At 44.4% G+C, this 19845-nt stretch overlaps 1 protein-coding gene across 1 annotated transcript in view; it reads left to right on the top strand.

Moving 5' to 3' along the window:
• The first annotated feature begins 5602 nt into the window (after window positions 1-5602).
• Window positions 5603-19845, top strand: part of RXRG (retinoid X receptor gamma) — a 60241-nt gene continuing 45998 nt past the window's right edge. The window contains exon 1 of the mRNA XM_086393842.1: window positions 5603-6095. Coding sequence (XP_086249968.1) covers window positions 6047-6095 — 49 coding nt within the window. The 5' untranslated portion in view covers window positions 5603-6046. The remainder of the gene's footprint in view (window positions 6096-19845) is intronic.

The raw sequence follows: 19845 nt of genomic DNA, 5'->3' as shown, positions 1-19845 counted from the left end.
GAGTGAGTGAGACACAGGGTTATCTGAGAAGGGCTTAGCTCAGGATAAAGTTGTTATATCAATAACGATCTTAAACAAGGCACAGTGGTGCCAAGCAAAAAATGTGGATTAGAAAGAAAAGCTACATTCATATTTTTTGTGCTTTATGGCTTGTTATGGAATGTTAAACCAGATGGAAGGTAACCCATAAGGACAGCAGGCTGGGATATTTGGGGTCTAATCATGTGACTGCAGCCATGAAATTAAAAGACGCTTACTCCTTGGAAGGAAAGTTATGACCAACCTAGATAGCATATTCAAAAGCAGAGACATTACTTTGCCAACAAAGGTTCGTCTAGTCAAGGCTATGGTTTTTCCTGTGGTCATGTATGGATGTGAGAGTTGGACTGTGAAGAAGGCTGAGCGCTGAAGAATTGATGATTTTGAACTGTGGTATTGGAGAAGACTCTTGAGAGTCCCTTGGACTGCAAGGAGATCCAACCAGTCCATTGTGAAGGAGATTAGCCCTGGGATTTCTTTGGAAGGAATGATGCTAAAGCTGAAACTCCAGGACTTTGGCCACCTCATGCGAAGAGTTGACTCATTGGAAAAGACTCTGATGCTGGGAGGGATTGGGGGCAGGAGGAGAAGGGGACGACAGAGGATGAGATGGCTGGATGGCATCACTGACTCGATGGACGTGAGTTTGAGTGAACTCCAGGAGTTGGTGATGGACAGGGAGGCCTGGCGTGCTGCGATTCATGGGGCCGCAAAGAGTCGGACACGACTGAGCGACTGATCTGATCTGATCTGATCATGTCAAGCATTTTTTAATGCAAAAATAGTTATTGAGCACCTATTGTGTGTTTTAGTGTTTATGTGGAAAAATTTTGTTGGGAGAGGGTAACTGGGTATGAACAATGAACTAGAAGTTGGAATGAGCATATTGGGCTCCCACAGTGAGTAAGCAAGTTAGCCAGAGCAGAAGGGACCATCAGAGAAAGGGAAGAAAGAAAAGCAAGAAAATATGACACCCTTGTTTGCATAGAACTTCTTAGTATAAAACAAACAGACAAAACCCCAAACTAAACCAAAATGCATGCACAGCTCTCATCACATTTGATCCATAAAACAAAACCAAACCCAGAAACCTCAGTGAGGTTGGCAGTGTGGGTGTTTTCCCAGAGAATAAATGAGCTTGCCCAAGACCACACAGCTGGACAGTGGGGGCCTCACATAACTGAACCAGCACTCTTTCCCTCTGTAAAGCTCAAAAGGTAGGATGAGATGGCATGGTAGGTTTTTCCATGCCAGACTAAGGAATCTGGTCTTCATTCTGGGAGGAAAGGAAATAGACAGTACACCTAATTTAGCACAAGGGGAAGAAAGCGGAGTCCACCACCAACTGCCAACAGATCATCTTGACACTGACCTTGGACAAGGCTCTACAGCGAGCTTGCTAAAGGATGGCTTTATAGGACTTGGAAGAACCCTTGCCAGCACCTGTTCACCAAAAAGCCGATTATGTTGGAGCAACTCATTTTCTTCTCTGACAGGAGTACCATAGAAAATGTTGTTGGTACTTCAGCGAGATGCTTCCTTCAGATACCTCTCGGGAGAAAATGGACAATAATGGATGGGTAGTGGATTAATTTGCATTGGATTTTTCTACTTTATTTTACAAATTTTATTAGATTTATTATTTTTTTTATTGAAGTATAGTTGAATTACAATATTGTTGCTGCTGCCGCTAAGTCACTTCAGTTGTGTCCGACTCTTGTGGGACCCCATAGATGGCAGCCCACCAGGCTCCCCCATCCCTGGGATTCTCCAGGCAAGAACCCTGGAGTGGGTTGCCATTTCCTTCTCCAATGCAGGAAAGTGAAAAGTGAAAATTGAAAGTGAAGTCACTCAGTCGTGTCTGACTCAGCAACCCCATGGACTGCAGCCCAACAGGCTCCTCCATCCATGGGATTTTCCAGGCAAGAGTACTGGAGTGGGGTGCCATTGCCTTCTCCATACAATGTTGTATTAGGTTCAGATGTACCATAAAGTAAGTCAGTTATACACACACACACACACACACACACACATATATTCTTTTCAGATTATTCTCTACTATGGTTTATTAAAAGGTATTGAGTGTAGTTCCCTGTGTTATACAATAGATCCTTGTTGGTTATCTATTTTAAATATAGTGGTGTGTATATATTATAGTTTGTATTGAATTTTAAAGTTGAAGGGAATTTTAAAACATATCTAACCCTGCTCCATTATTTTACAGATGAGAAAAGGGAAACAAAGGGTTAATCGACTTGCTTTGAGCTATAGCATCATCATAATCATCATTATCATTATCATCATCAAAATAGTTTACACACATAGCTTGCACATTTACTATGTTTCTGGCATATTCTAAGTGTTTAATATGTATTGGCTTGACAGATGGCTCAGTGGTAAAGAATCCACCTGCAAAGCAGGAGACGTGGGTTCGATTCCTGGGTCTGGAAGATCCCCTGGAGGAGGAAATGGCAACTCACTCCAGTATTCTTGACTGGAGAATCCCATGGACAGAGGAGCCTGGAGGGCTACAGTCCATAGGGTTGCAAAGAGTCAGACATGACTGGGTGACTGAGCACGCATGCATGGCTGGTTTAACCCTCACAACAAACCTATGTGGTAATGGAGGCTCAGGGAGATTTAGTAACTTGCCAATATCTTGAGGTTATAAGCAATGGACCTGGGATTTGTACCCAGCAAGACTGGCTCCTGAATTGGTACTTTCTTTTTAGGCACGGCTTCTCCAGGCCATAAAACTAGCAAGTGACAGAACAAAGTGTCAATGATACTAATGATTGGACTTTCTAGTGGTAGGCTGTAAGATGTCCTTGTTATATCCTTTTCAATATTGTTATCCATGAGTTGTATAAAATATGGAAAGCAGTTCATCAGATCTTCAGAAGTCATTATATGGGGAGAGGATTAAAAAATACACTGGACAAAGGAAGCAGGATCTCAAAAATTCTGGGATGATGAATTTAAACATTTTCATTTCAGAGGAACATAGGAAGATACTGCTTATTGATTCTCAAACCAATTGCCCAAGAATGGAATGGGGGATGTGCATAAAATACAACTTGGGGGGAGGGATTTATCAATTCCTACATGAATAAGCATGTGAGGCTGCCCAGAGCTAATGCAATTTAGCAAATGATATTCCATGTATGTTTCTCACTGGTCACGTCCATGTGGGTCTCAGCTGATGTTCTGAGACCAGAGGCCTGCTAGGGGAGCTCTGGGCAACAAGACTCTTCACAGTGCTGGCCTGATCTTTCTTCCTCCTTTCTGACCTGCTTTTGCTCTGACCCTCCCTCTTGGCCTCCTCCCCTCTTGCCATCACGATTCTGTTCCTGCCTCTAGCCTTTTATTCTTAGCTTTTGTTCTGGGCTCTCCTACCATGTGAACCTTGCTTTTTATTTCCCCACCATGGGACTCTGATTTGACTGCCTCTGTGACTGTCTATGTGCAGTGCTGCATCTGAAGAAAACCCTCAGAGCTCAGATTATGACCCTGACCTCTGGTGGGTGTGCTGAGAGCACCCCCATTGCCCTCCCAATACATGCACCACCAGGAGAAGATTTGGACCATATATGGAGTATTGCATCCAAGTCTGGCTGACCCCTTTCCCTACCATAAGGGTATCTATGTAAATTGAAGTACATTCATAGAAGAAGGATAGATTGTGAATAGACTTGAACAGTTGGTGATATGTGAAATGAATAAAAGACAAGAATGCCTAGAGAATGTAGATTATGGCCTTGGGAGATTTATCTCCGAATTTGCAGATGATCCTATTGTGAAAGACCCCACAGGCTTCTCCTGTGTGGCTCCAGGGAGTAGCCTAGAACCTGTGGGCAGAAGCAGTGGGGAGGAGACAGATTTTATTCTTTTTTTTTATTTTTTATTTTTTTCTGCTTCTGCATGATAAAGTAAGATTTTATTTGACTCAGCCATCCTGGATACCATAAGAAAAATTACAGAAAACAGACCATAAAAATTATCCATCTGAGTGAAAAAAGTGATTGAAAAAAATGCAAAATTTCAGGGATATGTGGGGGGGACATTTATAAATGGTTTCAGTTCAGTTCAGTTCAGTCGCTCAGTCATGTCCGACTCTTTGCAACACCATGAATCGCAGCATGCTAGGCCTCCCTGTCCATCACCATCTCCTGGAGTTCACTCAAACTCACGTCCATCGAGTCGGTGATGCCATCCAGCCATCTCATCCTCTGTCGTCCCCTTCTCCTCCTGCCCCCAATCCCTCCCAGCATCAGAGTCTTTTCCAATGAGTCAACTCTTTGTACAAGGTGGCCAAAGTACTGGAGTTTCAGCTTTAGCATCATTCCTTCCAAAGAATACCTAGGGCTGATCTCCTTTAGAATGGACTGGTTGGATCTCCTTGCAGTCCAAGGGACTCTCAGGAGTCTTCTCCAACATCACAGTTCAAAAGCATCAATTCTTCAGCCCTCAGCTTTCTTCACAGTTCAACTCTCACATCTATACATGACCACAGGAAAAACCATAGCCTTGACTAGACGGACCTTTGTTGGCAAAGTAATGTCTCTGCTTTTGAATATGCTATCTAGGTTGGTCATAACTTTCCTTCCAAGGAGTAAGTATCTTTTAATTTCATGGCTGCAATCACCATCTGCAGTGATTTTGGAGCCCCCAAAAATAAAGTCTGCCACTGTTTCCACTGTTTCCCCATCTATTTGCCATGAAGTGATGGGACCAGATGCCATGATCTTCGTTTTCTTTTTTTTTTTTTAATTTTATTTTATTTTTAAACTTTACAATATTGTATTAGTTTTGCCAAATATCGAAATGAATCTGCCACAGGTATACCTGTGTTCCCCATCCTGAAGGAGACAGATTTTAGCTCAGTGAAAACTTTCTCGTGAGCTGTTCAGAAATGGAATGGAATGAAATGATAGTGAGCTTCCCATTACTGGAGGTGTTCAAATATAGGTGGAGCAGTGGCTTGTCAGGAAAACCATATAGCAGATCCAAACATCAAAGGGATGCATAGACTCTATGATCTGTGGGTCGGTTCCACCAAAGAAGCTCTGTGTCAGCGAGGACTCAGTGGCACTTTTTGAACAGGCAGCCTGATGACAGTGGTATATAAGGTGAATGCTTCCCTTCAGTGACATATCAGAGCACCACCTGCCTGTCTTCCCTACCTGTACTGTGTTCTGTGTGAGTGAGCTCTGGCTCCTAACTGCCCTTCTCAAGCTTCGACCGTTTGAGCACAGACTAATGCTTCCAGCTACCAGAGCAGGGGGTGCTTACTCCAAGTCTAAGGGCCAATCTGGATTAGTTTTTCCCAAGTTGGGGAAGACCTCTCACTCTTGGCCAATCTTGGGTTTATGAAGGGGTCTGTTCCCTCTTCGCCCCATCCCCACCTCCTTTCCCAGATCAAACACCAAGTGCATTGGATAGCTAGAAGCCATAGGGAAGAAACCCATTTTAATAAAACCCCATTGATTTGGGGGGGGGGTGCAAGTCAAAGAAAAGACATCTAAAGAGTCCCTCCCCACTTCCCCCTCCTCTGTCCTGACCTACTCTGGGTCAGTCACACATCGATTGGCTTCCTAGATAACAGATCGTGCCACCGGTGGGGACCTCTGGGGACCAGCCGGGAGCTGTAAGAGTCGCACGCAGCAGCCCTGCCCCGACTTAATCAAACTAGCAACAGGATCTGCCTCCCGCGGCAGCGCGGCGGTGGCAGTGTGGCAGCGGCGGCGGCGGCATTATGCGTGATTACTGACAGGCACCAGCTGCTGCCGCCACCGCCGGCTCGACGCACGATGTGGACGCTCAGATCGAGAGGCAGATTCCTGACTAATCCCAGAGGGCTGGCCCAGCCCGAGCTGCCCGGGCTGCTAGGAAGCGATGACCACTCTTGTTAGCCCAAGTTGAAGGGAGCCCGGCTGCGCCTGGGAGCAGGGAGAGGCCGAGCCACTGAGCAGACGCGCCCGGGAGGACTATGAACTGAAGAGTCAACATGTATGGAAATTATTCTCACTTCATGAAGTTTCCCACAGGCTTTGGAGGTGAGTATTTCACACGGCTTCAACGCCGGGACCGTCTGGAGAGATCGAGCGGAGATGGGGAGATCCGGATAACTGGATTAGGATTGAATTGGGAAGGAGGGCATGTGTGTTTATCGGCGTCTATAGTGTGTTTCCGTGTGAGTGTGTGTGTGAGCGCGCGGGCAGGAGTGAGGGGCACGGATGGGGAGAGGGAGGGAGGGAGAGTGGGAGAGAACGGTCCGTAGGTGAGAATCTGTTTGCACATTCGAATGAGTGAACAGATGGGAGGATATGGGGATATTCTAAGGAGAGCCTGAACCAACATGCTTGGGAGTATGTCTGAGACAAAGGTAAACTGAGAGCATTGTTCTAACTCGGCGGGTTTGTGGGGGTGTGAAGAATGGAAAAGGTAAGAGGAAATTACTGGGATGAACCTAATACCCAGCTTGCCGTGAGAAAAAAAAATGACGGAAAAGGTTTTGTCAATATTAAGGGTACCTGAGATACTTCATAACAACAGACTGATTGTTTCATTTAAAAGCAGATTTCCCTAGAATTGCATTTTTTAAAAAGAAAACGTAGTGCTTTAATTTGCTACCGTGTTTTCCTTCCTCTGTTTTCTCCCCTTTTGATTTGCTAATAGCCTCTTGTCCCCTCCCCTGCTGCTGTCCCCAATTCCACTTCCAGGGTCACTGCCACCACCTCCACTCTGAGGGTCGAGATCTGGGCGTGGTGGGAGGGGGATCTGGGCTCTCATAGCAGAGAACGGGCAGCTGGAGCTCCAGGTTGCCAAGCCAGGCAGGGCAGCCAGGTGGCACTTCCCAGGAGCCGCCCTCACACCCAGGCACTTTGGTCCCAAGGCTCCTTTGACTCAGTGACAGAAGCAGCACAGTAGCCCAGCTTTGGGTAAATGGGCCCAACAGCTGACCAACTGCCTCTGACTTGTCAGCTGGTGGCAGGAGGTTTGGGTTCTTAGTAGCCAAAGGGGAGAGCAGACACTGGCAGGCACGACAAAGCAGAAATTCTTGTTAGGTCTTGAGGACTGAAATGTCCCTGCCCTCCCCACCTCCTGTGAGGACAGATAGGCAATTCATCTGAAGGGTTGGGAGCAAAGCTTGCCTATTCCACTGGGCATTTTCCTCCATAAAGTGTGGTGGGACACTGGAAGCAGATGGGGTCCCTGTCCTGGAGACATTAAGCCAGGGGGGTTGCTTATTTATTCGGGATGCGTTGGGCAGTTTTTATGGACCAAGCATGAAGTTAGGTGCTCGTAACACAGACGTTCATGAGATAGAGTCTGTACTATTTGTACTGGGCAAGCTTGTCATTGCGCAGACACATTGTAATACGGCATGGTTTGTGCACCATTGCATGCAGAAGGAGGTTGCTGCTTGGATCCGATGGGTGAGGGACCCTGGCCACACGTTCTGGGGGAGACAATGTTGAAGTTCCTGGGGCCAGTCTTGTGATGTGACCCAGCGAGTGTGGTGGCCAAGGCTGTGAAGTGGACCTCTGATCTTCAGTATACAGTTGGGTACTGTGAAAAGCCTTCCTGACTCCCATCTTGGTCCCATTCTCAGCTGAGAAGCGCTTTTTCCTTTTCCTTCTGAGTTCAGTTGTCTGAAGAACATGCCTATCCATGAGATTCTTGGGACCCTCGAGGTCTGTGAGGTTATGGCTTCTTAACTGCCAAGGAGACCCTCTGAGATGGTTGGGGTGAATAAAAGGATTGAAGGTGGACAGGTGTAGGAAGAGACAGTCTGAGGAAAGAAGGTCTAGTCCAAAATTCTCTGGGAGCTGCTGTCTGGAATCTTGGGATAGTAATATCCTGAGACCTCAAAGAGTGCCTTAGTCCTCTCCTAATATAGATGTGTAAACTGAGGCCTCAAGGAAGGCAGTAGCAGGCTAAGGTTATATGGGGTTGAGGAGGACAGCCCTTCTAGAAAAGCCCCTGAGTCAAACTTCTAATAGCATTCCCTCTATCTGATGCAGTGGAAAGAGCATGAAAGATACCTATCTTTATCTATCTCTCTCTCTATCTATGTATAGAGAGAGAACTGAGTTTGGTTCCCAGGTTTTTACTTACTAGCTGTGCGACCTTAGGCAAGATATTGAACCTCTCTGAGCCTCATCTCTAAATTGTAGTTTAAAATCCCATCTCAGACCATGTTGTGAGTATTAAACGTGCAAATGCTTGAAAAAGCAGATATAGAGTGTTGTCTATATGTTTTGTGTTTAATAAAAGTTAATATTTTTGTCCCCTCTATTCTGCCCAAGTACTAACATGCAAATTAATTTAAAAATCAAAAATTACTGTAGAATAATGAATTAGGAATCTGGGGAAATAAAATTAAATTCGTAAAGACCCACATACGTTGCTGGTTTAAATTTTCATAATTGTGGGGGCTCTGGTATTTAGTGTAATTAGGTTTCAGATAAAAGGAAACACAATGGCTGGGCCATGCAAGAGTAGGCTGATATAACCATGGGGGGAAGGGGAAGGATTAGGCTGTTGAAACGTCTGCCCTGATGCTCCTTTTCCTCCCCATTCCTGAGGGAGGAGAACAATTATTTGGTTTAGTTGTACTGAGGTTTTCCATTGTGTTTGTATTTGCCAGCTAAGAGGCAGAAACATTGAGCAGAGGTAAGGGCCCCATCTGTAGGAAGGTCTGCCTGAGAACTTGCAGAGGTGAGGGGGGAGGTGGGAGGGAGAAGGACATCCCTGCAGGTGCTGGGGAGACCTGAAGTCTGAAGCAGACGTAGCCTACAGTCTCTCACTCCTTTTGCCTCAATGAGGCAAGTTGCACCACACATATTAAATTATTTAGTGTATAACCTCTGCCCTTTTATGTATTAGCAAGCGGAACCGCAGAGGGCTCCCTTGATTTCTGAGAATCTCTAGGGCAGCAATGTCACCCTTGGGAAATAACACCTGGGATTTGTGTCTGGGCTGTGCTTACCAGATATCAGACCATCCTCCCATCAGTGAACAAGACACTGGGCAAACTGGCTGCAGGGTGGGGACTAGCTGGGTTGCAGTGGCCCCACCAAGGTGCCCACTTGCCTAGCTCTAGTCTCTCCCATGTGATGAGGTAAGAACCTTTCTCTTCTTTTTTTCTGCCAGCTGCCCAGTAAGAGATTTGTTTGCCTGGATGAGACAGTTGCAGCCTCTAAGAAGATGGCAGAACAAATCCTGTAATCCCCCTTCCAATTGTGCAGTAATCCTCAGGGTGAAAAGGAGATCAGGGGAGAGGGGACTTGTCTCATTTCATTTAACAAGCCCACAGTAGCACTTACTAAGTGCCCACTACCATTGTAAGCACTTCACCATTATCATCTTATTTAATCCTCATGACAACTCCTTGAGTGGGTATTATTACCATCATTATTACACTCCTTTTATAGACGAGGAAACTGAGGCATGGTAAGCTTCAATAACTCATTTTAAGGTCCCAGAGTTGGAAAATGGCACAGCCAAGGCTTTGAACCCAGGCAGTCTGGTCCTGAGTCCAAGCGGTGCTGAGCTGCCTCTCACAACTTCTGTGGGCCACAGAGTTGCCACAGGAAGCTAAGCAGCAGGACATCCCTTGAAGGGATGAGGAACCCCAAGCCAGTCACGCCACTGCCTAGCAGCTGTAGACATAGGAGCCTGGCCTTGAGTACACGGTAACTTAGCAGTCACTCAGGTGCAATGGTGGCCTCTGGAGAATTAGTTGCTGGCTTATTCTGGGGACCTGGGTCTTCCCTGGTGGCTCAGATGGTAAAGAATACGGCTGAAATGCAAGAGATCTTCCCTGGGTCAGGAAGACCCCCTGGAGAAGGGCATGGTTATCCACTACAGTATTTTTGCCTGGAGAATCCCATGGACAGAGGAGCCTGGTGGGCTACAGTCCAAGGGGTTGCAAAGAGTTGGACTCAACTGAGCAACTAACACTTTCACTTTTTCCCTGGGGGTCTAATGATTTGTAAGAGCCCTACTCTACTGAGTCTGACCACTTGTGTAGAATAGTCCCCTTCTTATGTAAGAATAGCCATAGAGGAGGGGTTGAGTTGGAGGTGTGTGTGTGTGTGTGTGTGTGTGTGTATGTGTGTGTCTGTGTGTGGAGGGCAATATGAGGATGTGGGAGGAGGGTGTGTGTGTGTGTTTATGTGTATGACAGAACATATTTTTCCCCTCCACAAATGTGTGGGTGGCTAATAGGGACTTACCATGGAGGTAAGTGGTTAGGGTTTATGTAGGAAGGAATAAATGTTTATGAGATTTAGGAAGGAGTATATTTAGTATAAACTATTTTCTGAAACATTTACAATCTTACCAAGAGATAGAGAGCTGAATAGCAACTGGGGGAAGAAATTATGCAAAGAGTAATCAAAATTCTCCACCTCTTCCTTCCCCTCATTATGTAGCTTCTGTATCTGCAGAGAACTTAGCCACCAGAGTTGGGTGGCTGGGGTGCCAGGGGCTCCCGGAGGAAGCTGCTATTTTTTTCTCTTATTGGAAAGTAGAAAACACAGAGGCCCAGGGAATCTAAGATGCGACTGTTCTAGAAGGCCCGGGTTTGGGTGGCTTTCTTGAGACTGACCCAGGTCTTGGTTCAGTGGCTGGTTATGGCCTCTGTCACAACTGCTCAGCTCTTCTGTTGTGATGGGGAAGTGGCTGTGGTCAAATGTATAAGCTAATGCATGGGGATGTGCTGTGTTGAATATGTTGGCCTACTCCTAGGGAATCATTCCAGAGAAGTTTTGGTACTATTTTGATTGTGTCCCAGTTAGCAGTGAAGAACAACACTAGCTCTGAAGCTCTGAACAGCTCTCTTCAACCCTCCTCTACCCCCTACTCCCACCTCAGCTTCCCTGCAAAAGCTGAATCTTTAAAGCCAGAAAAAGACTTGTAGCTCATCTGAACGGACCCATCAGTTACAGATGAGGACACCAGGGAATGCAGGTGGGGCTTGCCTGGGACCTGTGGCTACTTATGCTCTACAAACTGGGTTCTCCTGAGTGCCCTTGGGGGCCACCTGGGGTGGCAGAAAGAAATGTGGAGGGAGGCTAAGCCATAGAAAGCCCTCCTCTCATGTCTTGGTGAAATAACAATACTACCAACTATACAGGGTCAACGGTTAACATTCCACGGTGTAGGGATTCACTAAAACAAAGGCTGGAAAATTGTAAACACACAATAAAAGTTTGTTTCTCTTTCCTACTTCAGAAAACTTGGAGACTATGGTAGTATATTCAGCTTAAATTTTGTATGTAGGTTTTTCTTAGAGGAGGCATGCCTGTTCTTAAAGTGTCAGACTGTGCACTATGAGAGGCTGAAGTGAAGTTAATAAGGCATCAATTCTGGGCCAGTTACAGAAAATTATATTTTAGCAAATCATTCCAGGACAGACACTTATGAGATCTGGCAGAAAGAGGGCAGTGACCTGGGACCTCCCATCCCTATAATCTCTAGGATACCCTCACCCCAGGCCAGTGTCCTTAGTGAGTCATATTCCCCTGAGTTTCCTCAACTTCAAATTGCACAGCCTGGGCCTGCTGGCTCCTTTTATCAGATACTGCAACTGAGAAAGGAGCGAGGGAGAGGGCAAGAGTCTGCAGGTTCAAGACCAAGCTCAAATTTCTATTGGGATTTTAGAATTCAGCATCTGAGCTTAAAAAATGGAAAAGCTTGTGATCTTTTACTCAAAATACATTTACAAGAAGTCAGAGGAGCAGTAAAGAAAGTGCTTGATAAATATGTTGGGATGTTCCTTCTAGGCTGGTTGCCTGGGTTGCATTTCTGTGACTCAGCATCTCTTTTGTCTCTCCTTTGGCTGGTCCCTAATGTCATGGGGAAGCAATCTTGGAAAGCTTGGGGCTCATGATACCTGTGTTTTCTCAGTCCCAGTGACATAGGGAACAGAGCAAAAGTTAGAGATCACCAGGAGGGAAAGAATATTTCAGACTGCTCCAGGAGGGCCTGTCAATCTTTCAGGTAGCACACCTTGGCTCAGCGTCTGGTTTATGCAAGGGTTGTGTAGGACACCAAGAATTAAGACTCATCCTCTGTTCTGAAGGAGTATATAAACCAGTTACAAGTTCTGAAGTCTGTAGGACAGTTGGAGATGATTTATTCCTGGAGATGTTTTTTGGGGCTGAGGTTGAGAATGGTCCAAGGAATTTAGATATTTAGGACCTGAGAACAAATAATACCATGTCCATTACCCAGTGGTAATGTTGCACCAAGGATATGGTTCTCTGTATTTTTAAATTAATTTTTATTGGAGTACAGTTGCTTTATAATGCTGTGTTAGTTTCTGCTGTACAACAAAGTGAAGCAGCTATCCATAAACATATATCCCTTCTTTTTGGATTTCCTTCCCATTTAGGTCCCCACAGTGCATTGAGTCAAGTTCCCTGTGCCAGGCAGTATGTTCTCATTGGTTTTCTGTTTTATACACAGTATCAATAGTTCATGTAAATCAATCCCAATCTCCCAATTCTTCCCACCCCACCCATTTCCCCTTGATACCCATACATTTGTTTTCTGTGTCTATGTCTCTATTTCTGCTCTATGGTTCACCACATTTAAAATAACTACAATCTTTAGAAGACAGTTTATATCGAGAGGCTAGGGAGAGCATGGGCTTTACAATGGCCAAGTGGTTAAGGAATCTGCCTGCAATGCAGGAGACACAGGAGATGCGGGTTAGATCCCTGGGTCAGGAGGATACCCTGGAGGAGGAAATCGCAACTTACTCTAATATTCCTGCCTGAAAAATCCCATGGACAGAGGAGCCTGGCAGGATACAGTCCAAAGGGTCACAAAAAGTTGGACATGAATGAGCAACTAAGCATGCTCTAATGACACACTGAACTGATGATTTGTTTGAGACTTCCCTCTTGGCTCAGACAGTAAAGAATCTGCCTGCAATGCAGGAGACCAGGGTTTGATCCCTGGGTAAGGAAGATCCCCTCAGAATGTGAACAAGAAGCCTACAGAGACAGAGAAAGATTGAAGTCATGGATTCAAGAGGTGGGTGTGGGCAGAATTGGTGTTCAAGGACTTCAGGAACAAGCGGTTAGAGGGGGCACTGTAAGTCAATGCCTGGAGCACTTCCTGACCTTTGTCTTCATGGGCTGGTACATGCAGTACCAGTGCATGGATTTGGTTTAAAGGGACAGACAGCTGGTCCTGTTTGGTGGAGCCCCTACTCTCCAGTAACCCCTTGTGCCTCCAATATGTTGGGGATGGCACAATATCCATATGTACCAGCAAGGTTCAAATTTGGTCCTGGGTGGGAAGGGTGGTATGTAAGCAAAATGCCATTAATTATGTGCAGAGAGGCTGACAGAAATTGTGCCAGACTAAACTCAGATTCTAGGTCTTTAATAATTCACAACAACTACTTGAAAGGGTCCCATTATCATTCTAAACCTCAGTTTTCTAATCTGTCTAATGAGGATAATTTCTTCCCTTCCAAGTACTCTGAGTCAGTCTGAAGCTTGGATGGAACAGACAGTGGCCTCCAAGGACCTGCTATATCTGTAGCACCTAGCAGGGAGGACGAGATGGTGGAATGGCATCATTGACTCAATGGACATGAGTTTGAGCAAACTCTGGGACATGGTGAAGGACAGGGAAGCCTGGCGTGCTGCAGTCCATGGGGTCGCAAAGAGCTGGACACGACTGAGTGACTGAACAGTAGCAGGGAGACTGGTACGCAGTTAGGAGCCCTCAACAAGCATTTTTTGACTGACAGAACCAATAATTGATATGGGAATACACAGCAGACAATTATAAAGAGTTTTACGAATGCAAGGCAGTATGTACTGGATGGAATAAGCTTGGACGTGGGAGCAGAAGGCCCAGGGTTTTTGCCCTGACTGCACGACCAAGTCATGCAACTTCTCTAGAAAATGAAGTGGTTCCTCAAGTCCTGAAAGTCTGATTTCTACCCTAAAACAACATGGCTGTACTAATTTGTGATATTATTAATTTGGAATGGTGATTAAATTGATCATGGCAGGAACTAGTCTGTATTTGCACACTCATGAAAAATAACAACAAAAAAAGATTTGTTAAGCAAGTAAGACTGTGGAAGTCTTGAGCCTCTTTAAGTTTCATTGGTTTCTAAGCAATTTAAAAAGAAAGCATAGTAGAAATCTCATTAGCATATTAATGGGGTGTTAATTACAAAAGAATCTTTTAAAGCAGATTTTATAAAATCCCCACTTAATAACCATTAGCTTGTGGTACTTGAAACACAAACTCTTCACGTGTGTTACTTAGAAGTAATAAAATTGTAATTTAAAAGTAATCTGACAACTTGTCACGAATTTAGACTGATTTTTCTCTCAATTGATCCAAATGAGTGAGGTTTTGCTATAATTATATATAATGCTGGTAATAATGAGGCTGATTATCAATCTTTGCTGCTTTTCACTACTTCCATCATTGCAGGTTTTAGGGAAAGGGGTGGGGATGGAGGGAGAAGGAGGGCTGGAGGGGAGAGTGGAGGCAGAGAGGAAGGAGGGACCGCCAATTTCTCCCTCGCCCTCACCCAAGCACTGGAAGAAGCAAGCCCCCACCCCCAGCCCGAACAGCCCGCCAGCCCTCCTGTGGGGCCTGCAGGACTCAGGCTGTGTGGGCTCAGGCTGGCGGGCTGGTTGGAGCTGCACGCAGCTCATCAGCTGCTGCATCCTGTGTCCTCATATTCCTGCTGAGAGGCCAAGGAGGCTGAGCCACACGGGCCGAGGGAGTGTCTCTTCTCCCACATGCTCCCACCTCCATCATGTGTCTTCATTTTTCCCATTGAGAAAGTCAGAAAGGACGTTGGTAGCAGAAAAGGCTTCCCATTAAAAAATGCAGTTTCTACTTGTGCTTCTCGCTCAGTAAGAATTCAGCTAATAATGTGATGTCCACATCTGTTAAAAAGTGGAGTTCAGTGCCTGTAAAATACTTTCCCGTCCAGTCTCAGAGTGGTGGTACAGCTCAGACGAGTATGTGAAAGTGCTTTTGAAAATGCCACAGCAGTGTAAATATAAGAAATGTATATCAGCCAATCCTGGGCATCTGAGTGACCCTTCTGTGGAAGAAAGAGAGAAGAAAAAGCTGAGTTGAACTGAGGTCTGGGTTTCCTACCTGATGAAGGAAACCAGGGCTTGGGTTTGATATGAGGGGCTAGAATCAGAAGGGATAGATCTTAGTCAGAAAGTACCAGGTCATGTACACACTACTATATATAAAATAGGTTAACTAATAAGGACCTACTGTATAGTACAGGGTACTCTACTCAGTACTCTGTAATGGCCTACATGGGGAAAGAATCTAAAAAAGAGTGAATATATGTATAGTTGAATCACTTTGCTATACAATTGAAACTAAGCATTGTAAATCTACTATACTCTAATAAAAATCTAAAACAGAGAATACCAAGCCAGAATCCTGAGAGAGGCCACAGTTGGGTTAGGAAGGGCAGAGCTGGGGACAAAAATTGGGCCCGGGGAAGCTAGAGGAAGGAGCACGCCTGAGTAACTGCTGTAAGGAGCCACGCAGCCAGTATAGCATATGGTGCAGCTGGGGTTAAAATCCAGGTCTGCTGCCTTTGCCCTAGAATCAGATGCTACTTGTATAATGTACTAGCCATGTTCTCTCGGGCAAGTTATTTAATTTCCCTGTCCCCCAGTTTTTCATTTGTACAATAGGGATGAAAGTTGGTAACCTTAACGGGGTTTGTAGGGATGAATTAAGTCAGTATATGTAAAGTGTTTGGATCTATGTCTGGCTCATGGCAATTGCTTAATAAATATTATCTGTTGTTTTTACTTAGCGGGGGAGATGACATTTAAGTGTCACTCGAGTGTCTTCATATTGCAGGCCTCCCTACCTCCCGTGCAGCCTGTCTGTATATTATGAGCCAAGTGGGGAAAAGACGTGTGAACAAGTTTCCCTTTGACTAGGAAGAACAAGCCAGGTTTCTGAATATTCTACGATTGTTAGGCTTATGTAACACATCCCTCCATTAGCGAAAAGGAGGCAAGTTGGTTGTGAGATTGTGTCCACCATGACAGAAAGTAGATTGGGATACGGCCCCGTGACGTTCCCTTGGTTTCTAATGGAGAGTCCAGACTCTTAGAAATAGCAAGTTATTTTTTTTTTTAACCTCCGTCCCCTTCCCTGTGGCTGGGTGTTACCATTATTGATGATTCATCCTAAATTTCCATTCCATCCTGAGGATGGGACAGTGAACTCTCTACCCAGGCACAGGAGTTTAAGGGGTGGAAATGCCAAGCCATTTGTTCCCTTGTCTGGCCAATCAGAAAGACTCATGCTTGACATTTTATGTTTACTGGCTGAGGATGAGGTTGCTAAGCAACTTCCTTGCCTTGGTTGAATTGTGTAGTTCTAAGTACCTGGGCTTTTCTTTCTCAATAAGTGTCCCCTCAACACACAGATGCAATTTGTTATCTAGAGATTTCAGAGATTTTCATTTTGGTAAACATAAGGAACATAGATTTCTCATGCAAATTATGTCTACTGATGAACTCCCTATATGGTTGTATCAGTTAACAAAAGAACTATTCCATTCATTGAAAGTGTTTAATCTCTCAGTAGTGTCCCACTCTTTGACCCCATGAACTATAGCTCGCTAGGCTCCTCTGTCCATGGAATTCTCCAGGCAAGAATACTGGAGTGGGTTGCCATTCCCTTCTCCAGGGGATATTCCCAACCTAGGGATCGAATCTACGTCTGCCACACTGTAGGCAGATTCTTTACTATCTGAGCCACTAGGGAAGCACATTCATTGATCAGTCAACAAATATTTTTTGAGCATCTACTGTGTTCCAGGCACAGTGCTAGACACCACAATGATAATTGTGGTGAAATTTAAAATATGTGATAGCCAGTAGGGCACCAGGCATTCAGAATGGAAGTTAGCATGGAGGAAATCTCCATGTTGTGATGGATAATGGGGAGATCTGGAGGATCCAAGGGGAAGGATTGAGGTTGCTGGGATGATGGAGGGGCACTCTGGGCTCAGAGGATTGAGGTTGCTGGGATGATGAAGGGGCACTCTGGGCTCAGAGGAGTGGTTAATATTATAAACAACTGGTATGTTCGGACTAGTGGCTGATGGCAGCTGTTCTTAATAGAACATTTACTCTTGGTGTGGCTTGGGTTAAACTCTATTTACATAATCTTCTACAACGGTATTCAAGCCAGACATAGGTCTCTCTCACCACCTTTATAGTGTGGTAAGTAATTGTAACTGCTACCCCTGGGTTAGTGGTCTCAAATGGTTTTAGCACCTCTGAGCTAGAGTATGGATACCTCCATTTATGGCTGAGGAAGCTAGATCAGAGAGGTCAAGTTCCTGGCCCAGGTTTACATGACTGGAAAGTGATGCAACCTCCATCCAACCTAGGACATTTGGGCAGCTTCAGAGTCTTGTATTCCACACAGATGTCACTCCAGATGCCCATACAAGGTACACATGGACTTCAAAAATCAAACACTTTGCAGATTCCATCACCTCTTCGGTTCCTGGTGACACTGTCAGCACCTCAAACTGCAATCTGGAATCCCGAACAGCCTGAAGGGTTAACACGGTCCAGCTGATGACGACAGGGGCCCCTTGGCAAGTGGCCTATGCTTGACCATTCCAGACCACCACCACCTGCACGTCCTTCTTTTAGATGCCAGTGAGCTATGTCCTACCCACCTCAGTGTTCATGGAACAGCATTGGGAGGGATCTTAGAACCCACTAGGTGCTGCCTTCTTATTGGGGAGAGTGAGCCCTGGAAGATGAAAGGCATTTCTTTGGTATGTTGCCAGGAGAGAAGAGAAGGTCCAGAGAAAGTCAACTATCCCTCTCCCATCAGATGAATTAATTTCTATAAAAATTATTGCTGTGCAAAGAGAATGAACATCTGAGAGTGGGCACAATATGAGGGACTGATGAGGATCTAGAGGGCATGTGGTCAGGGAGCAAACAAAGCTGATAGGCTGTGGAGGCTGGGAAAATTGGGCTCCCAGCCTCTGCACAGGAGCCAAATAGAAGCATTAGAGAAAACCTTGACTTTGGATTTGGACTAGAAACCAAATTTCTGGAAAACGTGTACTAGCTGTAGTTCCCACATGGCCATGGGGGGAAAAAAAAAGAAGTGAGAGCTGAAGAAACTGATAAAAAATGTCCTAGATAGGAATGTTTTAGTGTCTATTTGGGAGAATGGATTCATTTTCCATTGAACAACACTTTCATCTTTATTTTCCACCTTTTCTAAAAGCAAAGCTATTTATTTCTAAGCAACAGTGGTCATTCGTTGTGAGAGGCAAAGAATAAAAATTTGTGAAGATGTGTTTTTCTTTTTGAATTTTTCTTATAAAAATATGGTTATAACATAGCCCATCTCTTCTAGGCCATTGACTCAGCAGACATTTTAAAGGCCATGGTAAACCTGACTTTAACTGGTTGTTGCATTCTGTCTCAATGTACCATTGCCATCACTGAGTAATCAAGGAATATTCTGATTGTCTTAATTTGTATTATTATTAAATACAATAAAAATAATGTAGTTTAAATTTCAAATCTCTCTCACATCCTCTCATTTTATTCTGTAAACAATTTGTGAGTTTCCCCAAGTCCATATTTTCATATTTTTTGTACAGCTCATGTTTTTTTTTTTAAAGTAAATGATCAAGCTAGTCAATACTTTATTTTTATATGTGGAATAAAAGCTAAATTCCATACCTGTCTATATGTATTAGATGTTACAAATAACCACATATAATAATAGCTGCAAAACATTAAATCAGTGTCTATACATAACTGAGTCACTTTGCTGTACATCTGAAACAAACACAACATTATAAATCAACTATACTTCAATATAAAATAAAATTTAAAAAGAGTAAACTTAATTCATGAACACAAAACAAAACAGAACTGGAAATTTTGTGTTATCCTCCATTTCTCCCTCCTTATCTACAGCAAATTACAGTTCATGTTTCTTAAACATCATTCCTTTGCATACTGTTTTCATGATATTCAACATATCACATGTTCTTGTACATAGAAATTTTCTGAGGTCAGTTTACTTTTTTTTGAAAACTTAAATAGTGATTTTTAGGAAGATAGTTTTATATAAAAGATGGAAGCAGAGTCACTTGCTATAAACAGAAGGAGACAGTAAAAATGAATATAAAACAATTAATATATTTTAAACGTTTGCCTACATATCACTTAAAACACCACTTTAGATGTTCCATATCACCAGTGTTACAGGCTGCATACCTTGGTAACTCTCAGATTGATAACTGTGTGAAGGAAAATCTTGTTCCCTTCTGTCCCATAGCTCTGGGCTGGTGTGAAGCACTGGACATCAGCCTGGGGACGTAGAAATGAAAAGCACAGTCCCTGAGGTCCATTTCAAGTAGAATATGCAGGGTCCTTGGGTCAGTTTTGGAAAGCCCACACAGGGAAGGAAAAGTCGGTTTCCCTCAGATGGCTTGGGAAAGACAGCTGTCATTCCAGCCAAGTTCACGGCTCCTCGCCCATCAAGTTGGGCTGGCTCCTAACTCACCTGTCACATGTTATCTTAGTGGCAGGCTCAAGGTACACATTGGCTTCTTTAAATGTCACAGTCTTCCAGGGCTGCTGAAGAGTCTAAAATTCTTCTTTCTGATCAGTGACCGTCTGGGAAGATTTTTGGTTTTTCTGGCTTGAGCTCTTGGAAGTTGCCCCCTTCTCTCTCCTTCAGATGAACTTTCAGCTCAAGATCACT

Source organism: Bos grunniens, chromosome 3, assembly GCF_055505025.1.
Source record: "Bos grunniens cultivar Pamir isolate PY7600 chromosome 3, Bosgru_T2T1.0, whole genome shotgun sequence".
In the NCBI taxonomy this organism is placed as follows: Eukaryota; Metazoa; Chordata; class Mammalia; order Artiodactyla; family Bovidae; genus Bos; species Bos grunniens.
This window is presented reverse-complemented; position numbering and strand designations above follow the sequence as displayed.